Genomic DNA, 27,795 nt, shown 5'->3' on the forward strand with positions numbered 1-27,795 from the left:
GGGCTTCAATGAACCATCGGGAGTAACCCAGTGATAAACACCACAGCAGCATGTTTCAGCTTCACTGGTTAACCTTCTCTACTGTGTGCTTGGGAAGTGCTTTTTTTTGTTATCCTTCAAGTCTGAGCCCAGTATCATACAACTAACACACACTTAACCCTTAGGGACATCGGCGCGTCGCCTATCACGAAAGCCTACATTCACCTAACTCCGTCTCGAACCCGGACTGATCGCGATTGCTGCGGTAACAAACGCTGCAACTCTCGCAAAAAAAAATAGCTGGTACAAACAACGCCGAACTGTCCATTGCAGCCGAGTCGCTCGGCCTTCCTTGTGGGCAATCGGAGCGTGGGTTCAGTGTCAAGATTCTGTTGCCGTCATTTACCGCCACGCACTTTCGTCGAGTCGGCTCGCTGAAATGCGCTACACGCAAATGAGGCTCTCGCCTCTTGCTGTTTCGTACAGCGAGAACGAGGCCTCGTGCGCGCACACGTCGTTAGTCGTGACCACGTCCAAACAAGGACCCCTCCACTGCCGCGAGCCACGTACAACGCGTCGCCACCACCGCTATATAGCGGCGCTGTCGATGGGCAGAAAGGAGTGCCCGAAGCCAACAAGGTCGAGAAGAGAAAACAAAGAAAGAGTAATAAACGAGGCTGAGGCGTGAGCAATCTCCTCTCCACCTTCCTTATTGCTCTCCGGAATGTGGGACAATACTTCGTAGGGCGACAACGACGATGCCAACCGAGCGTTATGATACACGGAGACAATTCTTCGATATATGTGTAGAAACAAACGCCACCGTCTGTTCGCATTATTTCTTTAGGGGCGAAGCTTCTTATAGCGACACTTGTTCGTCCCTCGTAGTGTGTAAAAATTGTTACATTTGGACCTCCAAGGTGGTGCCGGTGGGAGATTTCTTCTGTGCGTTGTTGAACAATAAAAAATAGTGCTCAATGTGCATTCCAATGGCTGATAATGAGAAGTGAGAGACAGGAGCATTCGGCGTTTTGTTAACGCGCACGCTGCGATCTCCATTAGCAGCCATTGGCATGTACATTGAGCACTATCTGACAAGAAAGAGTTGCTACGTTATACTCGCTGAATGTAACCTCCTTAGTTTTAGAAAGGTTTAGCGAGCGTTGGGCCGCAATGCCATGAATACAGTGAAATAGTATATACCATGAACTCGAGGTGGTTGAAGGTGGGAAGTAGACCCTAAGCGCAAGCCGTAAGAAAGTGTGCGCGTGCCACCTCTCGTTTAGTCCTTGGAATGTCCGCTGGATGGCGGTGCTTCTATACGGAGAACATATGATGAAAAGATGCGAGATGGTGGTACTTGGAGTGTTGCATAGATGGACAAACGGACACGCAGACAGATGCATGGATGGACGCAAGAACGGACGCAGGGTCGGATGCATGGACGAACGCAGGAACGGACGCACGAACAGACACACGCACGGACGGGCGGATGGACGCATGGACTGTCGCACACACGGACACATGGACGGACGGAAGCAAGAACGGATGGACGGACGAATGCTTCGTCCCACTCTCCATCATTCACTCCGTGGATATGCTGCCAATTTTTGTGAAACAGCGATAGCCTGCTGGAAGAATATGTAATAATATCTGAGCTGCTTTGTCCCGAAACCATCATTTGATTATGAGAAACGCCTCAGTGGAGGGGTCCGGAAATTTCGTCCATCTGGCGTTCTTTAGCGTGGTGCACCGACACCGTACCGTCATGGGCCTCTACCCGGTTGCCTCCTTCGAAATGCAACCACCGCTGCTGGAATCGAACCCATGGCTTTAGGGTCAAGAGCCGAGCACTGTATTCACTGATTCGCCACGGTGGACTGCAAGAATATAATGTGTATATTTACAGTGTTAGCCGTTGAATATAGCTCATCATTTTAATAGCGGCAGCTTTTCCGGGACGCTTCGTCGATTTCTTTACGCCAATCGCAGTTAATTATACAGCGATAGCTGGTGATCTTACGTCAGGCTTCACAATGATAGTTCTTTATTTAAACTCGATAGCGGCAGCTTGTTGTAAATGGTATACCTTTATTTGAATAAAACATATGCATGGTGAACCTATTCATCCATATTTTACCTCGGTTCTACTTTGATTGTTTACATCGAAAGGTTTTTAAGATTCGACACCTTTACCGCACAAAAAAAGACGCGGACGGAGAGTACGACGACACGGGTGGTAAACGGGACGTTTCCATCCGTGTCTCCGTACCTCCACTGTCCTCGCCTGTTATGTTCGGTCGACGTGTCAAACAGTCAGCTCCAACTAAGGCAAATTCAAGTTCTGCCAAAGCCGCTTAAGGTTCCTCTTTGTTCTCTTGGAGCGACTGATAACTATGAACGGTATCTCTCAAGCAGTACTGACTAGGAATTTTTTCGTTCATACATATCAGCACTATCGTTCCTAAGAATTCTGCTTTTTTACTTGAAGTTTGTTGTTCTTTTGTTTTTGTTGCTGTAGTTGCTGTTGTTGTTGTCGTCATCGTCGTCGTAATTGTTCTTGTTCTCGTCACTGTTGTCACTGTTGCTGTTGTCCACGGGAGGCCTTCACATAGAGCACATTGTTGTTGTTTTAGGTGCAACTACACGTTTATGTTACTCTGTCCAGTCTCGCGTACCTCCCACGAGTCATGAGAATACACACAGCTTTGTTAAGAGCGCAGCTGTCGCCTACCCGCTATATAGTACGCAATCAAACGCTATCACTAGGTTCTCTCATACGCCACAACAACTTCTTCTTTCTATCTCACTTTCTTCTTGCTTTAGTTATCGCTGTCACTACGCTATTCGCGATCTACGCTTCCCAGCTTATCTGACATTACAGACAATAACCACCTGTCCGAAATGACAAGCTTCCCGTGAGAAAAGCGAATATCCCTGGCAAGCTGGGAGCAAAAAAAAAAAAGAAGCAGGGAGCGATTTCTTTCCCATCATTCCCTTTCTTCTCTCTTTCTTCGTTATAACACTTCCTTCGCTATTCAAGTTCACCTACCTCTTTCTTCTTTATCCTCCACTTTAGGCAGCATTTGCCTTAAGAACGTGCACAAAAACAAATGAAGTCATCTACTCTCTCCCTCCTGAACCGCAGGTTGAGGGATCGAATCCCGGCCGCGGCACTGGCATTTTCGATGAAGGGGAAAATGCTTGAGGCCCGCGAGCTTAAATTCAGGCGCACTGCAGAACCCCGTGGTTCGAAATTCGTGAAACTCGCCACTACGGCGTCTCTAGTAATTCTATCTTGTAGTTTTAGAACGTTATACCTCAAAAACAACAACAACATTAACAACAACTACAATAATATTAATAATAATAATAATAATAATAATGATGATGATGATGATGATAATAATAATAATGTCAAGTTTTTCGTTTCGGTTGCTATACCACATTCGTTTTTTCCTTTTTTACTTTTAATCGGAACATCCGCTCCTCGGTTATTAAGCGCGTCGCCTTCCCCGTCCCAGTCTGGAGAAGCCATCCGCGATAAGAGGTTTCCCAGAGAATGAATAAAGCGCGTTTCCTCCCCGCTGGTATTTAGAAGCAAAACAACGTAAGGCTTCCCAGTTTCTTTCTCTCTCTAGTTTCGTTATCCCATTTCTCCAACATTTTGTTTTTTTTTTTCGTTATAACCGCTACTTCGCTATTCACGCACTTCACTCTCAGCGACGTCCTCCGCAGCCGCCGGTGACGACGGGTGGCTTCCTGAGGGAAAAGCGAGTCTATATAGCCAGCCGCTTCCACGTTACTTCTTTTCCTTTCTTCGCTTATTGTGAAAGGAGTATGATGTCGTTACTGTATACAGGGCGGCGACATTATTCTTCTTTCTTCGCTTATTGTGAAATAGTGAAAAAAAGTATAGTGCCATTGCTTTTCGTACAGCTGTGACATTACTTTTTTTGGTTTGTTCGCTTATTGTGAAATAAATACAATGTCGCCGTTCTTCATGTAGCGACAGCGTTATTCTGCTTTCTTTCTTCGCTTATTGGAAATGAAGTCTAATTTATTTGTCGTATATTGGGCGGCGTCTAGATTGCGTTCCCGTGTCATTTTCTCCCCGGCATAGTTCCGACCCACGATGTGCTAAAATTTAAATGGTGAAGCGAAGGCTCGCTGTGTTTGCAAAGCACTTCCCGGCTGGATCAGCGCGATGGCTTTGCGTAAAGTCGTTATACTATCATTCAGTAGAGAAACAAAACATATGTGCTCACTGAAAGTGTGGCAGATGTGAATGAACGTAAAGCAGAATGAATCTGAGTTTGCCCGTTATAACTTCACTGCACATATCTAGCTAAGTGACTTCGTAATAAAAAGTACAATAAGATAAAGATCTTTAGTTACACCATGCATATCCTCGACGACAAAGGTTTGCAGAAAAAAAAGCTGTAATTATGACATCCTTGGTAAGGCTGCCGGTTCCTGCATTGTTAGAGATTTGCGAGGTGATCCGGTACTACTGGCACCGACCGGACAAAAGCCTGCCATATCTAGAGGCCCGAGAAGAGCCTACCAGGACGTTTTGCGATTATTCCGCCAGGGAAGGGCGCACGCCCCATCGCACCATGAAGGTGACGTATCGCCAGGGTACTATGCATGCTTGTCGCGACAAAAGGGTAATGTGAACCAACTATAGCCGAAATTACCAGTCATATCCAGCATATCGTGACTACGCCACATGTTCGAAAATCGCCACTACAGAGAGAGCAATATTGGCAATTATAAATCCTTTCGTAACCATTTCGCCATCCTTTGGGTTTCCGCAGAACAGTGTTATAATGTGTCTTCATGTACCGCAGCGGTAGCTGGTTCTATAAGAGTGGTTTGTGACCGCTACGAGCACAATCGCATGCTCGACCTTCACATGGAACTTCCAGCTGTACGGAAGTAAAAGCGGCTGTTGTCAAAGTACGCGGAACTATCGCTACAAGGAAAAAGAAACAAAGAAAGTAGTTTCTCGCGCAGCGAGTAACGTTCGAAGCTTTGTTTGCTCTCCACTTCAAGCACACATCTGTCATCGCTGGCTCTTTGAAAAGCGTCCAACAAGGGCTCTTCGGTAGGCTTGAGTGATATCTTTTGACCTTGTACTCCGATAGTAATATTAAGAGCTGGGGTTTCACGTCCCGAAACCGATTATTATGAGAGACGCCGGGGGGGGGGGGGGGGGGGGGGGGAGTTCTGGAAATTTCGACAATGTGCTATTCTTTTAACCATGTAGTTCTTTCAAATAAATGCATGCATTGCTTCCTCAGGTCACTGGTTGGACACCCTGCAGAAACTCGTGGATTTGGAGGGAGGCGTTGAATAAAGAATGTACTCCCATGCGCTTCCCTTTATTAAAACAGCTGTGAAAGAACCTCAGGTGGTGAATGTTTAGTAGGAGCCGTGCACTGCAGCTCCTTACTGAGCCCTCCATTATGTTGCTTAGAAAACCAATCGGGTCGTTCGCCTTTCCGCTAAAGTATGCGTTCTCGGTAGAAGCTGCCTTCGGCTGCAGCTTAGAAAATGTTCCTACCGTCCGCCGTGCAAGCTCGTTCTCATACCTTCCGCGGTGCATTCGAATGTCGTATACGGATTACAGCGACCCCACTTTCGCGTTGTCCGCTCCGTTCCTCAAAGTCGTAGGTTTTTTTCGTTCCCGAAGCAAGTTTCCTTACAACGGTGAGATACCGATCACCCATACGAGCAGCGCACAACAGGGGCAACAACTTGCGCACCATTCCGCGCCGACCTGCTCCACTTTTTTTTTTTCGCCTCAGAACAAAACACTGCGGTACGCGAAACACGCGAAGAATATTATCGGCTATGAACAACCGCACAGTCGTTACATAACGCTCGCGACCTTGGACAGCCACGCTCCGTGTAGGCGCCAGTTCTGCAGTGTCTCGACCCAGAGTCATTGGCGGTACCAGTATCTTGCTTGGCCATTCACATTCCGCGTTGCGCGTGAAACAGTAGGGACTAGAAATAAGCACAAAAGTGGGGGAAACCGAGTTTTTCATCGTGGCATGGCGTCAACTTCGGTGTCCCTCCCAAATGACTGAGAACGACCCCAGAGGACCATTGGAAAGAATGCTAAAATGCCAAAGCCGGTGGCGTCCCACGGCGCTGCTCCGAGAGCTCACTTGACCACCGCCGCCTACCGCCACGAGCAGCGTTGACCTAGACACAGACACGCCATTACAATGCAAGACCAAGAGCCAGCGTTTCTAGAACCAGCCAACAGAACGAGGTGTTCATTTTAAAACGATCCCCCCTGCCTCACCTATTGCCTCAACAACGTGCTTATGTATATCGCATTCACTTATGTAAGAGTCACCCTCACCGGTCGCGAAATTGAAGCTCTGAAGTAAAGAACTCACAGGGCTCCTCATGCATTCACCTATGAGGACTCGAAGGTCAGAGCCATTCGGTATGCCTTAATTGTTTAAAAATATTATTATTAGTAGTAGTTATAGTAATTAATAAATAAGAGAAATAGATGGAAAAGAAAACGCAGAAAGGTCAACCTGGTACAAGTAACTGGCTCGCTACCTTTAACAGGGGTGGGTAAACGGGTTGTAAAAGAGGGCAGGGAGATGACATCAAAACGAGAAGTACTCCCAACGTCCATGATCGCAAAAGTTAGATATAGGGGAAGTTAGGCGGTGGCTGTTAGCTTGCTGAAGCAAGCGAGATTGCACCACAGCTCAGAGGCCTTCGCACAATCCGGTCGTCCTCAACAAGCATCAGAATGCCTTCATTAAGGTGTACTAAAGGACATCACCGGTTAGTTAAATGAGAACCATATGATGCCTCTAACGCACCTGAATGAAACACTACAGTGAAGTAAAATGAATTAAAGCTGATTCAAACGTCACATAAGAGTGACTCAAACGTGAGAGCATAGGAAAAAAACCTGTGTCCCTCCTAGCGTTAGCCAAAGGAACTGTCAATATATGGATTGTGCTATGATTGGTTCTTTTCAGATCCACTGTGAATCAAATGGGCATCAACAATGACTGTATTGTCATAGTAGTGGAAACTGAAGTAAATGTTATTAAATTTCATTTAACAACGAATCAAATTTCAGAGCATGGCTCGCCTTAGCATCAACTTAGTACTTAATTCATCGTTTTGTCGAACCGACATCATGCAACCATTCTTCGCTACCAGCCTCCCCCTTCCCCTTTGTGAATTAATTGGGAACCAAGAGTGAATTAACTCTTGCAGTAACATAAAGCGAAATAAACATTATTTAAATGTGAATTGGCAATGATTAAAACGTAAAAACATATGCAAAAGCCTATGTTCCATTTAGTATATTAGCTATAGAGACTGTAAACTTGCGGTATTTTAACACCGGCATCATGCCACGATTCCTCTTTGCCTCCCCGTCCCCCTCAACTTAGGTACAAAATAAAGCAGGGGTGGTCTTGCGAGCGCTAACACGCTAGTTCCATTGTTACACCTCGAGACCTGCTCCGGGGCATACAGTCGAGGCGGAGGTTCTGGCCGTGTAATTTGGCAAGCTCCAAATTGTTCTCCGCGACTCGACAATGTAACGCATAAGCGTCTTCCTCCTCACACAACAAAGAGGAGAGAGAGAGAGAGAGAAAGAGACTAGCTATGGCGATGCTGAGCGGACTCGCTGCAGCCCGCTTCTAAAGCAGCAACAAACCGAGCATTTCTTGGCCGAGTAGGAAACTGAGCCATTGTTCTGTGGGCGTAGCGCACACATTGATGTTTGAAGCTATCAGCCTCGGCTTAGCGTACAGAAAACAAAGGCAGCCATAACGCACTGCTGTCCACCCCTTTGGAGTAAACGAAATGGTTGGTAACCTATGGATGAACATTATGCATACATTGGAAAGGAGGTTTCTGGGGAGGGGTGTGAGCGTTTTCTGTCAGCAGCACCCTCTGGAGAGAGACGCACTAGGAAGGTCTTTTTTATAACAATGGAAATGAAACCGTTTTACATCCGAAATGAGCCGCGATATGCATGAGATGTAGGCAGGATGTATGGACTTGTTCCGGACGCTGCTAGGGTTCTGAATCGGCAGCATGACCAGGCTTTGCTGGCTGGCTCGCTAACTCGCGTGAGAGGAGAAGAAGGAAGAAGTAGTTGTGCATGTGGCTCCGGGCAGTATGACTGCTTACTTGAGAATCAAATGGAGGAGCTTGTGGTTCGTACAACACAAGATCGCCTTTGAGTGATTGTTGTGTGGGCAGACAAATTTGAATCGGAATCTAACCCTTACTTTGTTGCCTTCTATGGCACAATGAATTTCGATATCAGTGTGGGTGTGCCATCACGTGCTAGAATAGCTTATGGAAATTGTTCCTGAAAAGGACTAATTTTAAACAGCCTTGCCACCAAAACTTGCCATAGATGTGTGTTCAACCTTTGCGGTAGGTATTCGGTTGCCTTACTGTAATTTGATGGTTAATAATCTTGTTGAATTAGCATTGGTGCGATACATTGAAGAATGTAAGAGACAACTATTTGGCATAACAGCGAGTACTTTCTCGTAATCCTCGCAAACTGAGAGCGTGAAATCCACATAGAGCTCCAACGCACAACTAATTAACTATCTATGACACCGAAATATCTCTAGGAGTATCGGAAAATCTCATGCAAACGCATAAATATATATAACACATATGATTCATATGTGTTCTTCCATGATCACATGGCCCCGCCACGGTGGTCTAGTGGCTAAGGTACTCGGCTGCTGACCCGCAGGTCGCGGGATCAAATCCCGGCTGTGGCGGCTGCATTTCCGATGGAGGCGGAAATGTTGTAGGCCCGTGTACTCAGATTTGGGTGCACGTTAAAGAACCCCAGGTGGTCAAAATTTCCGGAGCCCTCCACTACGGCGTCCCTCATAATCAAATAGTGGTTTTGGGACGTTAAACCCCACAAATCAATCAATCAATCCATGATCACATGGTATTTCCAGATATGCCATACGGGCTATATCGAAAGTAAAAAAAAAAGGCACGAACGAAAAGGTGGAAGCTTCATTGCTACGAAAAATTATTAAACACGGGGGTGCGTGTTGAAGCCGATGCTTCCGACAAGCAGATTTGTCTTCTTCAAAGCTGCTTTAAAGAAGACAAGTCAGCTTGCCTTGAAAAAGACAAGTCCGATTGCCGAAACATCGCCTCCAATACACGCACACCTTGTTCAAGCATTTTTTTCACGCACATTATATGAAAGACATGTCGTGTGTAATCATCTTGAAAGAAATATAAAGCCGCTGACGCGTGTTACTACATGTCAAGAGCTTCGGCTTTGAATGCCGTAACATCTAGTGTTTCGTAAGAACACATTCACATGCTGCCCTCTTCTGTTTCCTCGAAATGAATTCGTAGCCTACTACAAATGGCATGCCGTCCACCTATTCATTCTATTTTTTTTTCCACGACGATGACGTACGTTCCGCGACATAGGTGCTTTGTGCGGTATATAAAAGCACGAGGTACAATTATCATGGCTTAGCAGGTATTAAAACCTACCGACACATGGTGCGGAGAGAGCAGGTTTGGAAACCAACCCACTGAGTCATGATTAGGTATATAGTCAGCAGATTTGGAAACCTGCTGAGTCCTTCGTAAGGTACATTAGGCAGACTCCAAGCAGTCTAGCAATCGGATGGAGGCACTTTCCCAAGCCGGCATCTAGGATGCAACACGAGACCTTTCTCAAGATCCGTGTGCATAAGGTAACAGCTTACATATATACCGCAGCCTCGCTCTATACCGAATCAGCGACCTGTGTAAATCCACGAATACATTAGGAGACGCCTTGCTTCCCAGGTCTCCGATTAGTCTACATACCTCCTGATAAACTGTACTATTTTAATAGTCGGTGTATGTAAAAAAATTGACGCTAATCTTCGTAAAACGTCAATAATGGTTGCAGTGCTGCCTACCCACTTTTATAAACGTCACATATGTACTCTTTTGATAAAGCCGTCACTTCCGGTTAACGTCAATTGTGGTTAGTTGCCAAGCGCTGAAGTTTATTTTTTGCAGCAGTTTCCAGTATTTATACGCATGTTCCACTTGGCATCGTTGCGCAAGTGCAAGCTGGTTATATGAACACCTGCAACTCTTCAACATATGTCTCTGCGTGCAACATTCGTACATATATTTAGCGCCATTTCATCACGTGTCGCTCAATAAAGAAGTTGCAACATGGTCACCTTCCCCCCGCATGCTTCGCATAACTTCGATTCCCAGGTACGTGGGATCTGCAACAATTTTTAAATGTCATGCCAGACCACAGATTATTGTCCCTACAGTTGTCTCTAGAACCGAACAACCAGGAAACGACGCTCCTAAAACTCGCACTGTTTCCCATGCCTTCTTATAATCCTACAGTAGTCCACTGGAAGGTCACCCTGGCCAGTTCCCACTCAGTACAACAACAAGCCGTGGTTGACCGAGCTCGGACGGCGCCTAAAACCAATGGTCTCCAGAACTAGGAGGTCCACCCACTAACGACTCAACTCATCAATAATAAATGTTTTAATCTCTCTCCTCATTCTTCATCTATGACATCAAGGGACTCGGACGACCTTCTCACTAAGGCAGTCTTTGAATTTCACACGGTCCTCTTCTAACACATTACTGACGAGCAGTTTTACCGGATAAGTCTACTCTTTATGTAAGACCTTTTTTCCTCGGGAGCCTTTAAGGTGTTAGAAATCTTTAAAAATACATCAGCGTTTATGTGCACTTGCCGTTAAGCTTTATGTTTATTCGTCTTGCCGAACGCTTAAAACTTCTCAAATAAAAAAAACACCGGAAATCAGGAAACAACATGCGTGTCAGTTTCGTGCGGCCTGCATCCGTTGCGCCTACCCCAAATGCATGCCGCCTTGCCGGTGAATCGGTGGAATGGCATCGGCGCGGTTATTTTGGGGAGTGGTCTCGCAAGTTCCGTCTTAGCGATACGCAGCCCTACAACGCTCTGTTTCTTCCTATTGCGTGTCAAGCGGTGATGGAAAGTGAGATCCGAGGGGCGTTGGTCGCATCCCGTTCGTTTGGCAACGTATGCTAATCTCGCCCTCACATCTGGGCCAGTCGGGAAAACCCAGGGAAGCACGCAGTCTGGAAAGTTGTCATGATAATAGCTGTGGCTTAACGTCCCGACACCACAACATGATTACGGGACACGCCGCAGTGGATGACTTCGGAAATTTCGACAACCCGCTAAATCTCAGAGCACAGACATTAGGCATTTTAGGCTCGATCGAAGTTGTGGCCGTCATGGCCGTAATCTCATCTCGTGGCGTTTGATCAGCAGATGAGCACCATAATTGATTGATTGATATGTAGGGTTTAACGTCCCAAAACCACCGTATGATTATGAGAGACGCCGTAGTGGAGGGCTCCGGAAATTTCGACCACCTGGGGTTCTTTAACGTGCGTCCGAGTCTGAGCACATGGGCCTACATTTCCGCCTCCATTGGAAATGCAGCCGCCGCAGCCGTGATTCGATCCCGCGACTGGCGGGTCAGCAGCCGAGTGCTTTAGCCACTAGACCACTGCGACGGGGCATGAGCACCATAGCCACTATACCACCGGCGTGGATAGTCTCAATAGTTGTACTCAGCGGCTGAATGTGGTTTAGCGCAGAAACAAAGAGCCTTAATGAATTTCCGTAAAACAAAAAGGCGCTGCTAACCGCATGTCACGCTATACTGGCCTGTAAATAGCACATGAATTGTTATCAAACAACCCTTGAAAGTATCAAGAACGAGCGAGCCATGCTCTCCTATTATTTCCGGCCTATTGATCACAATTATTGACGACAGAAGTCCCTTCACTTGACGTCATGAGAAGATGCACAATTGGCTGCTCCAGGTAACAAGAGATATTAGTTGTGAATTCCCCCCCCCCCCTGCCATGCTTTTCTATGCAGTCGGATGCGATTCTGCCGTATCTCGCGTGAATATCGCGCGCCATCAGCTCATTCCACTTCGTTTCGCACGTTTTCGACAGTGCAAATGCAGAAAAACGTGTAGCCGAAAAGTGCGAAATCAAGATCGTCTTACAGGCTTAGTGCTGACGTTGTCTCCGTATTTTACGAAGGAGCAAGTGGTGAGAAGGAGATATCGTTCGTGGGAAAACTAATCAATGCCAGAAGGAAAGCATTCTTCCGCCGCTTACGGCTGCCTTTGGCGCGAAATAAACGCGAAAGACGGACAAGCGCACAGACGGACAAGCGAGCGACGTACGTCGCACAGATAATAGGGCTGTAGCCGGTACTTGTTCACTTTTACGGGATATCACGCCGGCGTTGTTTGAGTCATTCTTCTAGCGTCCATGTTTGTGTGTGCGCCACATCCTGTCAAAATGAGTACTCTTTCGTCCTTCAACTCGGAGAGGTTCAGGGGTCCTTTAAAGCTACGTACTATAAGTGGTCTGTGATATTCAGCACAAGTTCTGAAGTGTCCTGAATAAGGTGTTAACGAGACCCACGGGAAAAGACACTTCGCCTTTTTTACTTTTTTCTTTAAGCCTTGTTTCTTATAGCTTTCCGGTGCTCTACTTTTTATTCTTTACAGAGGGTCTCACTCCTCGCTAGAATGTCGCCGTCCTTCCAAGTCTTCCTCTTCCCCTCTCACTTTATTATCTTTCTCACGCCAGTCTCCTTTTCTTTTCCTGCACGTCTATACCTTCGCTACGCCTCCCCCTCGCACTTTCTCGTTTTCTACGAGACTCGACAACTCCTCACTGACCTGGAAAGGCTAGAAGGTATAAACCTCTCGACCTGCCTTTCTCTCACTTCATAATGATCGTCCTCTCACAGTCCGCTTTTTCGTCCGGAATGCTGGGCATCCAGTGAGCCTCCAGTATGAATCTTTCATTCTTACCTCGTCTACCTCCTTTCTCTTTCCTCTCACCTCTCCTGACTCCTTTGACCCTGAAGGCGAGAGGCCGCATCGCAGCATGAACGCGTGCTAGCATTATCGTCCACAACGCCCGACTCCACCGCTGCGGCTGACAAAAGAGCTGACCCGCAAATATTTGAGTCAACGCGTTCTCATGTTTGCTTTCTTATTGCATATTTCTTTCTTTCTCTCTCTTTCCTTCTCTTTCCTTTTTGCACATGTAGGCTTTCTGCATAGCCTAACCGTCGCAGAATCGGAGGCGCGAGACAGACTTCTCGGCCCGTCTGCATTCATCTCCCCACTTACTGCTGAACTGACTGAGACGAACTTGTTTTGGTTGCGTAATGATCTCGCGTAATATACAAGCCGGCTTACGTATGGATGGATGCAGGTAGTTCTGTTACAAGTGCACGTGTGTGATGAGAGAAGGGGGTATCTGGGAGGTGCTTAGAAGACCTGCGTGCGAGGGGGGGGGGGGAGCAACTTATACAAGAAGTCCCCTGGCTGTGTACCCGGTCAGTAAGGGTCAGTCCGCAGGATTCGGTCCCGAATGAATGGAGCACTAATGTAGGAATGTACTACATTATGCGTGGTCTAGGGCACCAATGATTACGAACCACTCAGGGATGGTTCAGCCACCCGAGGCAATCAGAAAGGGAAAAGGTATTCAGATAAGCAAAAACTAAAGAAGGAGGATCACTGGCGGCCGAGCTGTGTTGGGATTCGCGCGGCCCCTTATCTGTCCTTCTCGCGAATACTTAAAGCTATCTCGTGGTTTCGCTTTCGACCACCAATAAAACTGCGCTGATGGTGCGGAAGTACGCGATGTTTCGCCATAATCTGGCTACGCCCAAGGGCTGTGACGACCTACTTTCTAGTCACCGAAGAAAAGGAACGTAAAAGTGTGGCTGCCCATTGTGAACAGTTCTGAATTAATTGGAAGAGCCCTGTCGTCTAGATAAGTTTGCAAAATGCGCATTCTTTTTTCTACCTGACGAGCTTGCACAATAGACATGTAGTAACGTGCGCACTCAGCTAAGATGAGTTACCAACTCGCCCAGCAGTCCTTGCTTCACATAAAGTAAGTTCTGTCTGTTTCAACTTCTTTGCTGCGGATAGATAGATAGATATAGATAGATATAGATAGATATAGATCGAGATAGATAGATAGATAGATAGATAGATAGATAGATAGATAGATAGATAGATAGACAGACAGACAGACAGACAGACAGACAGACAGACAGACAGACAGATAGATAGATAGATAGATAGATAGATAGATAGATAGATAGATAGATAGATAGATAGATAGATAGATAGATAGATAGATAGATAGATAGATAGATAGATAGATAGATAGATAGATAGATAGATAGATAGATAGATAGATAGATAGATAGATAGATAGATAGATAGATAGATAGATAGATAGATAGATAGATATCTGAACCTATCATATGTATCAGTAATAATTATCATTGGTGTTTCATCGGCAAGCTGAAGGTTGTTACAGACCGGGCCTCTCACGTCATAGAACCCTTTAAGTTCACGATCGTCGCACAGAGCAGTGGGATCTGATGGGGACCCTGAGACTACCATGTCTGGATCTCCGGGCCAAATGAATTTGGCCCGGAGATCCAGACATGGTAGTCTCCCTCTCCCTTCGGCCTCTCCCTCCCTCTCCCTTCTCCCTTCGGCCACACGAGACATTTAAATCTTCTGCCGCAGCTGCCGTGCGCCCGAGGCGTCGTGTCTCGTGTTTCCGAAACAAAGGTGGCACGTTCCGGACCAATACTTCCTCGAAGTTTCCTCGCGTTTCCCAGAAAACAGGCGGTCGTGGTGTGGCGTACACATATGCATACTTCACAACTGCTATAGTACGGCAATGCTTCTTACACCAAGCCCCCGTCAATCTTCTTTAACTAGAGCAACAAAATCCCGCAAGTGGCGCGAGTGGCGTGATACGCGAGAGTGTGCTAGTGCATAAAGGCGTCACATGATGCGGTAGTGGCGGCCGATGTAGTCGTGACTGACACCGGAGCTCTGTACGTGGAAAGCAGACTTTGGCTTCTGCTCGAGATCATTCGGCATAACGACAAAAAAAAAAAAACACCTCCCCTCTTTTCCATCTGTTGTCCCGAGGCGATTCCTGGAACATGCGGACAAAACGTCATATCTAATTTGTGACGTATGCGCTGACTCGCGTTGTATGCTATAACTTCTGCTCATGTTTATGTATCGTGTAGGCTCCCGAGACACTCCGAAAGGACGCTAACTTTCGCAGGCTATGTGCGTTTTGGTATGTTGTCAATGTCCCGTTACTCGGTGGCCTTGACTGATGGCGCAGGATCCATGTGTCATTTGGTTCCCGGCCTTGGGAACCACTTAGCGCCATTTCACCAAAAGCAGTTCCTAAACGCAATTATAATGTCAAGTTAATTACGGCCTTTCACGTTTATCTTCTACTGATTCTTAGTTATGAGCATGATCGGTTACGAAAAGTAAATGACCTGTATATTATGGCATGCCTGCGTTTCTGTGAAAGGCCCCAAGCTCTCATGATATTCCGAGCGTAGCTGGCTGGAATAAAGCGACCATGCCAGTTACAATATTAATTTTTCGTAGCAATGACCGTATTTGCCAACGTGACAGTGTGCAAATTTGAAAAAAGGCCCAATTAGGCCATTGAATTTAGATTGATAGGTACAATGCCGGCGATATCACCGCGAATAACTTACGGTATTCAATACTACTATTACCGTAATGGTGCGCACGAGGCGCTAGGTGGCACTGCCGCCACCCCTCGTCACCTAAGAAGGGGGAGAGGTGTGAAGTTTGTCCTATACATAGATTAATAGGGAGGGTGGTCGCTGCCACGAACCTTTGCCTCCCACCTAAAAATAAACCCTTCCAACATGTATATTACTCATTAGTCGCGAAATGTCAGCCAGTAATAGCAATGTTAAAGATAAGTTAGCCAAACTTTGCCAGTGCTTGCTGTAGGCGCGTGAGGACGGTAGTTGAAGCTATCGATAGCATGCCCTACTACATAAACGGGTTGAAAAGGTAAATAGAGAAATTGTCTTTGAAAAGAAAGAATATTTCATTTCACACCCATCGAAATGCCACCTTCCGGATCATGAATCGAACCCACGCCCTCGAGCCTAGTTGCACGACACATTAACTGCCAGTGGCATATCCAGACGTTTTTTTTTTTCGGCTGTATAGGTGGTGTAGAGGCGCTCAACCATTTTTTTACGTTCATTCATGCATTTGTACATGTGTATATACATACGTGAAATCGAAAAACTCCGAGCAAAATTTGTAACTCCCCCCTCCCCTCCCCTGTCTACGCCATGAATACCCGCTAAGCTCCTGAGCGGGAAATTCCTCCGTAGTGTTTGGCTCCCCACTATATTCGGTCCTTCCTGACCCCTCAGCACTTCGTTATGCCCGGGGGAGCGTTCTTCCGCTCGTTACGTCACCAGGGCGAAATTCTATCGATTGGCTTGTCAAGCCGAGACGTCGTTGCCAACGGTGACGTTCGAGAGCCAGCCGTATGTGTTCCGAGAAAAACGTGAAACGTTTCTTTACGACTCGAAAATAGCAGCTCGACAATTGTTACACCGGTGATCCGCTCTTTGCGTTCCGGAATAACCTATACGGTATATCTCACTGAGCTTGGGAACTTCCCTACGCGTGGCTAGTACACCGAGCGCGCAGCTTCCGGCATTTTGACAGTACGTGCAGTGTACAGAGGCCCAACAAGGAACGCCGTGTAAGTATGGCGTGACTAAAAAAGTACGCGTACGTGGAAACGAAAGACTCGTGACTTTCGCACGCCGTCGCGGTGACGTTATTGCATGACACTTTCGAGGCCTCGTGTATTGAACGAGCGTGAACGCCACACTGTAGGAGATAATACATGTCCTGTCTCACAAAATTTGCTGACTTCTGAAATCCGTTTCTGTGCCAAGCCAATGAGTGGAAAACAATTAATTTTTATACTTCATTTTATAATTGCACCAGTAAGCAACATTCTGGCTTTAAATTAATTAATCAAATAGTTCACAGAGTGTGAACCTGCCATCGTGATCTCCCCGTGTTAAACTAAATTCGTAATTTCATGTCTAAGGAGTCAAGCTACATTGTCAAGTAAATGCAGTCAATCTGAACAATATGTGAGCTTTAACGTTCCAAAACCACCGTTATGCTTATGAAAGACGCCGTAGTGAAGGGCTCCGGAAATATCGACCACATGGAGTTCTTTAACATGCGCCCAAATCTCAGCACACAGGCCTACAGCATTTTCGCTTTCATCGAGAATGCAGTCGCCGCAGCCGGTATGTAATCCCGGTGCAGTAAATTTCAATAAATCTTTCGTACCAGTGACCAAACTGCGACATATTTACGCATTACGTATATTGCAGTCTGAAACAGGGGTGTTGCAGATTTATCATGCCTACTTAGTCAGTAAAGAAGGAGCAAAATTATGAATGATACAATGGTATCCGCGATTCTCTTGGAGTTAAATATATGCTACACATATGTTACGATTACAATAGTTTTGTAAGCAGACATGTGAGAATACATGAACACGAATAATGAATTGTATAAGAATAATATAAAACACGAATACAAGATTCTATAATGTGTGTTCTTGATGATCATGCGATATTAGTGAGAAAAGGTCATAGGCGTCATAGGGTATTGTTCGATGGGGTTGCTTTTTCATCGATTCATGCCGCAGATTACTTTTCCACTCAAGCATCAAACAAGACAGTTGCATCTCAACAGAATACTGATTCAACACACAACTCAACATGAACGGAAAATTAAATTTGCGGAAATGTTTTTTTTTTAGGGTACTGTTCAAATCAGTTTCTAAAAAGTGGGGTAGCTATACAGGCTAACTGATCCCAACGTCTGCAGTTAGATTCCATTTAACATACGCCCATACAAAAAAAAAAGAGAAAGCGCGGAAGGAATCCGAACTTACAAAGTGGGTTAGCTATACAGGCTAACTGATCCTAACGTCTGCAGTTATATTCCATTTAACATACGCCCATACAAAAAAAAAGAGAGAAAGCGCGGAAGGAATCCGAACTTACAACTGTAGTAGATACAGCTGCATTGAGCGCCCTATTGCAAGTTGCAACATACCTGCCGGTGTATTAGCTGCGTAATATAGCTCCGTCACCTACCTCCAGGTCCGCCCGGCGATAATCGGTGTTTACATCTGAGGCACGTGCTCCGCAGTCCTTTTCCGGCATTCCGTCTCGCACACTATACGTAAAGTGCAGCGGCCGCCCTTCCTTGTTTGCGAAAGGAGGCTTAAAGCCTCCATTTAGTCTTCCAAGCTTCCTGTTTTATTTGAGTCATTTGCCTATTTGCCATTTTCTTTCTTGTCGTCCACTCGTGCCTAGACAAAACATCTAGATTGTGCTGAATTGCCACCTAGCAAACATTGTAATCGTGGTATGAGCACAAAAGGAAAGACCATGTGCTACTCTTATCTGTTTGTGGTCCCACTGACGCGCACAAGACAGGATGCGGTGATTTCAGATAGACTGCTTACAAAAAAAAAGGGATTTATCACGTCTGCAGGTGGTTTGCTGGCATAATTTACCTTTACAAATAATTATTTGTGTTTCGTATAAAGGAGACAAATAATGTGGGATAGCTGGAGAAAATTTTCAAATAAACAGCTGAGGATGAGCAAAAGGAGATAACCGGACAATGCATAGGTGTGGGCATGAAAAAGATGAAGAAAATATTTCTGTCATGAAGCTCGGGTAGTTATGAATACTGCAAAAATATTCTTTTCATTACAAGCAGAATATCAAAAGCGCTAATCTGTTAAGAATTGGAATAATAAAAAAATACATACTGAACGTAAGTGTACAGCAGGCGGACCTTTTTTGAGGGAGACTTCCTTTCACGTTGCTTCTGTGAGTATGAAAACCTTTAGTATAAATATTGTCTCTTCACAAAGCAAGCATTTTTGCATCGACGGGGCTTTACTGAAAATCCTGATTGTTCTTTTTGGCGGAAGAAGCCTTGTGACAGCTCTCCACTCAACTATTATGTCACCAGCGTTAATTGTTAACTTTGTTAATGACCATGTATACACGTCACTGATATCGCGCAGATGATGACAGGGATTAAACGGTTCAGACCTAAGGTGTCAAAGAATAATAGTGCGCCTTTGATGAGCACAAGACCACCTATCGAAAAGTCGACCAGCCTATCTGAGGCACTTATTCCTGCTCAGAGAACCTCTATAAGCTTAGACTTATCAGCAAAAATGTAAATTGCACATGAATAACTTACGTCATAAGACACTCCAATCATATTCGTGCCCGCTGCAGCTTAAACTGCGAATATGGCAAATGAGCTTGCGTTCCTAAATATTCGTCGCGAATCAGATGTGCTCATTACACAAGAGTGCATGCAAGAACCATTTAGCTTATGGACAGCATATTTCTTAGAACAAGTACCGAAATGATAGTCTACTAGCTGGACAAGCTTTCGAGATTCATCGGTTCCATTTCTGCAAGCACGAGATGTAGCTTATCCACTGGATACACGGCCAGTGGTAAATTAGTTTGTGACCCAGTAATTTCTCATCTCACGGCTTTATAAGAACGGGACAGATAATAATACAACGAAGTAAATGAGCAGTCTATCCGGCTGCCCGGCGTGTTTGGCGTGACTACCATTGCTCGAACCAGCTGTACAACACAATGAGCAAGAGCGTGTTCTGCTAAAAATATGTGATCATAAATTTCATACGAGTCGAGCACCACTCAGGTAAGCATCTATGGCACAATCTTCTGGGAGTAGTCAAGTCGTACATTAGTGCTCATTACTGCCGCATTAGCGAAGAGTATTAGGGCACTTGCACGTTTAATTAACGGTGTTCAGTCAGATGAATCACATATTCCTCACGCTTTATCATCTGGGCAAGAAAGGAATAAAGCAAACAGAAATAGAAAGTGTAGGGAAGTTAACCAAAAGGCTTCTGGTTAGCTATCCTACACTGGGGAATTAGGGAAGGAGTACAAAAAGACGGGAAAAGAGGGTATGAAAGAAGAAAGAAAGGCAGTGATTTTAATGCAGCGTGCGGAACTGCACCGAATGTCAGAGGCGTTCACAAAAGCCCGTCGTCGGTGAAAATGCTTGTACATATAGACCTCCTTGAAACTACCGTAAATCAAGCTTTATGGCAGAAACATACACGCAACAGGGAAAGGAACGTACTGTGTCTACAAGGAGGTTCGCCGCCCTAACAGGCATCGCAAAATTTATGTACCTAACATATGGTCATGTGCAGAGAAAGAGAGAGAAAGAAAGGGAACGGCAATAGAAGAAAAGCAGGGAGGCTAACCAGGGCTAAGCCCGGTAGGCTACCCTGCACTGGAGAGGGGGAGAAAGAAGGAAGGTTAGAGATGAGAGAAAAGTCACTGTAGCCGTCTATGTAAATTACTGGCACACTAAGTATTGAAAAACTAATATACTAGCTTAGTTTTTGTGCATCTAATGTGCCTAGTCTAACGGAACGTATAGCTGCAGACAACGCCCTAGTCCGTAATATGAGAAAGCAACAAGACCGAGAAAACCATGAAAAAATTGCTCTAGCATGAAAAATTGGCCTCAAGTAGCGTGGCAATATGACAATTACAGCAATGACAGTGCGGATGTGCAGTACAACGATTCAATAAAATCAAGTCGTTTACTGTCCTGACATTTAGTGGAACCTCCATTCTATAAACGCTTCGACGGTGTGATGCAAATGACAACGAAGCTCTTCTGTATAGCCTTTGCTTTTAGTTTAGAAACGAAAAAAAAGCCAGAATATTTCAATGCACAATAGCATTAAGATTCGTTCCACTGATGTCTATCCGCAGTGATAAATAAAAGAAATGAAACAATGTACAAAATGTAAAGCGCCTCTAACATATTTTTTGTTTCACAATTCGCCTCAGTATGAGTGCAGGCAACAATATATATATATATATATATATATATGCTGGCTTTATAGGTGCGGAGGGAGTTTCACGCTGACTTTAAGCTACAATGTAAGGCCGCGATTTTGACGATGCCTAAAAGAAATATGCATGATTACAAACCCAGAGTCGTCGACTACGCAGCTGCACTGTGCCCATCATAATGTCTCCTATGAAAGTTCACGACCTCTTCCGAGAGAGAAATGTTTCCGTGACAATCGAACGGGAATGCATTCCGAAATTCAAGTGCCTGACTAAACCCGGTCTAATAAGAGATGCGTTATGATGTATATTATGTAGACAATAATCAATACGATAAGCTCTTCAGCTTAGTTCTTTAAGAGCTTGTATATTTCTCATGAACGCAACTTGCTGCATCAATTAAACGAGTGAACGAATCCACAGCAGTGCACAGCTGAACGTGACACACACGTAATTTATCGCATGTTTGTTACGGCATAATAACTGAATAATACCTTCGGACTCATCGTCATGATTTTTCATGTCTATGCCACGATGTCAGTATTCAATATTAATAAACCCGTTATATGAGGTGGTTTCGTCATCTTCAGTGTTCAGTATGGTTTAGCCTAAAAAAAGAAAAGCAGGCATTCGTGAGAGTACTTGATCACTCCGGACAATAGCCTTCATCGATTTACAATCAATATTGTTGGAAAGGAGAAGTCGATGTTGAAATAATCCAATATCGTCATCCTGTTGCTATGGTAAACGAAAACTGTCTGTAATACCCGTGACGCTGTATTTCGAGTTCAGAAGCTGAAGCATTTTTTTTTATCTGCCAGATAACTTAGTTGCACGTTGATACAAGAAAACAAAATCTGTTCACAAGCACCAAATCCTTCGTGTACTACTCACCTTCACAGTGGAAGTCTTTCCATTGGATGTAGCGTTATCCATAGCGTCTTAGTTATTCTTCCCGGCTTCACGAATTTTTTTCCAGAGATTCACCCCAAAGCAACCGAAGGGTGTCGAAGTGGGTGACAGCTCACACCAGAGTCACTCGGTGGCAAACACTCAACGAAACCCCTGTTCCCATCACCATCGACCGAGTGAATAAAACCAACACACACTGTGTTATCCAGCAATATACGAAGGACGTCGAAACCCACGTTTACGACGCGTAAGGAGGCGCGTCCTTTTTCCAAAGGCGTCGTATGCCGTAAAAAGAAACACTGCGGCAGACGATACAAAGAGCAGACGACGACGACGACGCACGAGAACCCGGCGATATGAGAGAAGCACAGCTGCTACGCGCTTCGCAACCGCTGGAGTTGGCGACTCATTGCGGAGTACTGAAGCCCAGGCGTTCACTACGAGCGCACGCCGGCCGCGCTCGTAGTGGTGGCGCTGGCATCGTTAGGGCGCGCGGCGCGTCTTCATGCAGTGAGAAAGGGAGTAAGAGAGGGGAGAAAAGACGGTGTGTCGGATGAGGGTGCACCACGTGCACCGAGAAGGGTGTGTTTTGAGCGGTGCGTGCGTGATCCTTTTTGGCGCGCTACTTTCGAACTCAGCAGGCGCGCGCGCTTGATAAAGCGTGGACGGCTGTTCTAACTGCGGGGGGTTCTGGACGCGCGCTGGTGTGCGAGTTTGTGGGGGCGGGTATGGTTGAACGATGAAGCGGGGGACTGCACGGCGGCGTAGCGTTGCGTTTTACACATCATTGATTTGTTTGCCCCTGCGTTATCTCTCTTTTTTTTTTCCTCTTCTGTTGGCTTCGCGTGTTTGCTTTCTACAGACGAGGCGTACATCTGTGGACGGTTCCGGGGGAACTGAGCCAATCTCCACCCTCTTCGAGAGGGAGATTAGTCGTCGGTTTTCCGCGCGGGACGAATGCACTAAGGTTCGGTTTCCGGTATGCAGTACGGGAGAGAGTGTCGTGTGCCAGACGCGTGGGTCTCTGGTTCTTCTTCTATATTTGACTCAGCACGGTCCAAATAGAGTGCGAACACTGAGGGACGGGGGTTGCCCTATGGCCGTTTTCTGTCCAGCTGTTTGGTCTCTCACGGCTAAGCTTCAGGGCCATCCACTGTTACTCAGCTGAACAAAGCAGACGCAGCTGTCCAGATACAGACGCTTCAACACTTGCAAACGTAAGGGTGATTTAGTGGTTTTAGCCAGCACTGCAGGGAAGGCGATATTGGTTATATCCCAGCCAACATGCCCCTTCATACAGTTCTTCCTTATTATATTGCCATTGTTGTCGTATGCAAGTACACTTTCCTTCTAAAGAATAGGAACCGTCTTTCTGGGGCAAACAAAACCATAACACTTTGGCCTTGCAGATAATATTAGAGATAACGTGAATGTGCGTCAGGGGCAGCTGAAACACTTCTCGATGAATATAGAAGGAAGCACGTGATAAGCCACTCAGGACGATAACTGATGCCACGTGCATTATAGTAATTCTCGAGGTTTAACGTCGAAAAGCCACGATACTACCATGAGGGGCATCGTTGAAGAGGGCTCCGGAAATTTCGACCACCTTCGATGCATAATCTAAGTACACGAGTTGATGTTACGTGGAAACCGCATAACCGTAAAAAGAACGCTCAGACCGGAAGTTAAGGATACGTGATGAGCTTGAATTCTTCATTAAAGAGAAACAAAAGCAAGCCACACAAATTGACTCTGATATTGCGAATGGCCTCTGTGATCACTTCACTATACAATGCCTGTCTAATTCAGCAACTCTCTGGTTCAGCGATAGTAATTAGTGTCTACTTTCGTAATGTCGCTTTGATTTTTTTTTTGCAGATGTGTAAGGTAAATATTTGGCAACTTGTCTACAACATTGTGATTAGCCTGTCATTGATACCTGACCCTAACAGCAACTAAAGAGAACACAGGACTTCTTTGTTTTGTCTCATAACTGTTGTACTTATCATATGCCCTATGTATAAAATAGATCTTCGGATACATGTCTGCGCGATACAGATTTCTTCTGAATATTTCACGCCTTTCTTTATAACATTGTTTTCTTCTATTTTTCTCTCAAAAAACAATGGCCTGATGTTTTCATTCCAAAAGCAGTCTTGCCAGTGAAACATTGCAGTAGTCTGCGTAGTAAATAGACGCATACTTTGTATGGTAAATTGTGGGGTTTTACTTGACAAAAACACGATATGATCATGCGGCACGCCGTAAGGGAGGGCCTCGGAAATTTAGAACATTCGACTACATTTAACGTGCATTGACATCCCACACTATACGTGAATCTATAGCCATTCGCCTCTCTCGAATCACGGTCGCCGTGGCTGATATCGAAGCCTCAACATCCAAGCAAGATTAGGTAGGCATATTCAAAAGGACAACGAGCGAACGTAACCCAGCTATAAAAACGCCAAGTGGCTGGCAGTAAGAACAGTGCAACGCTTTTTTACCACATTATCTCTCATGAATGACAACGTCTCTAGTTCACTTTCTTTAATCATACCCACTCATGCTTGTATTGATACGCCAAGATCTTAACACCCCATGTCAAGGCTCAATAGTTCCCATTTATCCAAAACTGAAAATCCAGCACTCCTTCCAGCTAAATCCAGCTGACAGACAACTTCAAACCGTAAATAGATACATGTCAACAAAATGAACCACACCAACAAAGAACCCCGAATATCCCGTGCCTGGATCGGAACATTCGGGACAATGAAGAAAGGCTCTACACTTAAACACTGCCTTATCTGCTCGTGATCAGAGCAACCTTGCCGCCTGGACTCACCAGGAAGATGCCAGTCAGATGAAATCTCGCGAATGAAAGATTACCCTTACAAGGTAAACGCCAGAAGCGTCAATACGTGGCTTATTTTTATAGCCCTGCAGCAGCAACAGCCAAAGTAGGTGAACGGGTATTTCCTGATAAACGACACTCCCACATTGCGTATAGTTCCCCTCAAAATCGGTGCATCCCTGCTACCGCCAGAGCGGGTGCCAAGACATGCAGGAAGAAGCACGAAACCGTGTTATTCGAAGTTTTCCACTCACTGGAGAATGACCAGACTTTCACAAATCTAGACAAGGTAATGAGCCATTCTAATTATTGGAGCACTAATTACCTATCATCAAATAGTTCTGACTAAATAGGATGTGGTTCTTGTGTAACTTTTTTTTGTGTGCTACCATTTTTTTCTTGCTTTCAGTAATTGTTTATCAGTTCAGACTAGTTTCGAACTTCATCTGAACTCCAATCGCGAACCTTCAGTACAGGGGTGTATCAATTTTTGTTGCGTTGGGCAGGGGCCTAGCTAACATACCTTTGTGTTAACGCATGTATTTGTACGCGTGCATGTGCATATACACTGGCAACATCGAAAAAAAATCAGGTAGGGTGTGAACCTTTTTGCCTCATATACGTCATTACTTATTTGTGTTTACACCCGTGTTCTTCGTTTTTTATTCTACTTTCCTTTCCTATTTCATTCCTCCTATCTTCCTTTTTTTGTGTTTACCCTTACCGAGGAAGCAAGAAGGTCTTCGGCCCCTATAAGTGGCACATGTCAGCCTTTTTTTTTTCTCTAATTCATCTGTGTCTTGGACTTTCCTGTGTATCCGATTCGAAAAATAATACTAATAGTCACCTGGCTACACCAATGTACCAGTATTAAAAAAAAACTCCAATCTTTATTCAAGTTGTCAATGTCACACAAACTTCATTTATTAGGTCCACTCCCATACCACTATTAACGTCAGGGTATTATCAGACATTCTACGATAGTTCCTGGAAGCTGAAATCGATCCTGAATCTCGCAGGCAGAGCATGTAGTTTTCTTTCCAATGGGCTACATGTATTGGCAATGTAATAGAATAAATGAGTGCTAAATTCCCTTTGTACCACTGCAGGGTTCGTTTTTGTGGAATTCGCAGGAACCTGTGCAAAGTTTTCCCTGGTGTATCATCATGTGATATGGTCGTTGGTGCTCACTGCCTGGCTTAATATTTTTATGGGGTTACATTCATATTCTTTATTCTTATATTGTTTATGTTGACACATTTGATAGTTGATCATTTTTGTATAATGTTGCAGATCATTAAACAATTTTTCTCCTTATATTTTATCAAGTCTTCTTTTTCATTTTTTATCCGTCCTCTTACTCGTAATGCACAAGTCATAAGGGTGAAATAAATAAATATTCTAGCCCTGTCATTACATACTATTTACCCATTTGGTATTCCACTCTGGAATTAGCAAAAATTGCAATTCAATGTACTACTCTTTGTTTAAATGCGAAGAGATAATGAAGCAAAGGAAAGTATATGTGCAATAGCTCTTGCTTTCGTTGCTTTGATTGTCATTTAGTTCTAATTTACGTTGTGTTCAACAAAAATACTAGCTGTTAAACTCACCTTTCGTTAGTTTTCTTTTTTTTACATTAGATATGTAAACACAACTACCACCTGACGCCATCGTTTACCAAGGTAGTATACTAGGTCTCCCGCAGCCAATTCATTCCTAGAGAACAGCGCATTGCGTCAACACCCCTGAAGACTTTCAATAGATAGCGGCACAGAGAATACTCAATAATCCGATAAGCATCGTTATTCCACTTCTTCGTTCATTTCTTGCGGCTCATAAGACAAAAGCAGCGAAGCGACTCGAAATAATCAAGGCACGAAGAAACTCGAGCGTAGAAATAAATCTTCCCGCTGTCGTTTCGACCTCGCTTCGCCTTTTGATAAAGCGGGGTGCAAAAACACCCCCCGGCAAGGAACGTTTAAGATCCTCCGATCTCACCTGAGCTGGGGCGTCACGAGAAGCGCGGTAAATGGCCGGGCGACGCGCCGCTAAAGAAAAATAACGACCATGTCTGCCGTGTGCAGGAAAGAAACACTTCGGGATGCTTATACGAAGCTTTCCTTGTACATAACTACGTGTTACTGGGAGACGAAAGAGGGAGAGATGACATGTCAAAGCAGAAGCCACCGTAACGACACGATAGTCACATTAGTTGCAGAATAAAATATGTTTTTTCGATGATTCTGTCCGTGCCTTAGAGTGAACATTATTTATTTCAAGGTTATTGCTGGCACAGATAGATTAAGGCAAACGCGTTATATGCTTCACGTGGCGTTTTCAGCGTCAACTCGAATAGTCTAAAAAGAGCACCGGGAGAATAACTCGGTAAAAGTCATGGGATGCTAGAGTGAATGAAGGAAGTGGATTACAGCGTGTCTGTCGGCAGTCCCCAATAGAAGCGGGAGTTCGAAAGATACCAAATGTAACACAAACTTGGTTTCAGCCACTGTCACCGATGACCTCATCCTTTGACGCCATCATGACGTCCACAACATCATCGTTAGGTCAAGTTTGGGCCAATTCTGGAAGTGGCACACATATCACCAGTTACCTGGTGCCCGAGTTTGGCATCCGTGAACGTCCGTTACGATTAATAATGGCTGAATCGATCAAGCTGTGGATTACTGTTTTATCGCGCGTGGCAACTTCCAAGAACTCACCGCACTTTGGAATAAAAGCCTAATGAGTAACCTTCTCATCTTCAGTCTTTATTAAATGTCGCGAAATATAATTTGTACCCCCCTCTCCGAACGAGACAAAGAAGGTGCTTTGTAAATTATGCAAAAAAAATATTATGCGTTCTGCAGATCTCGAGCAGTATTCGAGTTTTGTTTTCAGTATATGCAAATTAGCCATAACTATTGTCACAGAAATAGTAAAGCGCATAATCAAGAGCTGATAAGTTATGCAAAAGAAATCAATTTCAATGTTGTGCACGGTCGATCTAAATCAGACAGAAACGATCAATGCTCCCGTAGTCAAGTGTGGAACGAAGGACAGACAAGGCAGCGAGAAAAAAAAATCAGAAAAGGTGCAGCTAACGGGAACGTTC

General features: G+C 45.0%; 1 protein-coding gene across 2 annotated transcripts in view; it reads right to left on the reverse strand.

Annotated features, from left to right (window-relative positions):
• Positions 1-27,795, reverse strand: part of DAAM (disheveled-associated activator of morphogenesis-like protein) — a 175,721-nt gene that overhangs the window by 122,424 nt on the left and 25,502 nt on the right. The window contains exon 1 of one of the 2 annotated variants that reach the window (XM_037416310.2): positions 21,809-22,226. The exons of the other annotated variant lie outside the window; for it this stretch is intronic. Coding sequence (XP_037272207.2) covers positions 21,809-21,850 — 42 coding nt within the window. The 5' untranslated portion in view covers positions 21,851-22,226. Of the gene's footprint in view, positions 1-21,808; positions 22,227-27,795 lie in introns of those variants that run through there. 2 annotated transcript variants of the gene reach the window in all.

This window comes from Rhipicephalus microplus, chromosome 8 (assembly GCF_043290135.1).
Source record: "Rhipicephalus microplus isolate Deutch F79 chromosome 8, USDA_Rmic, whole genome shotgun sequence".
Taxonomy (NCBI): Eukaryota; Metazoa; Arthropoda; class Arachnida; order Ixodida; family Ixodidae; genus Rhipicephalus; species Rhipicephalus microplus.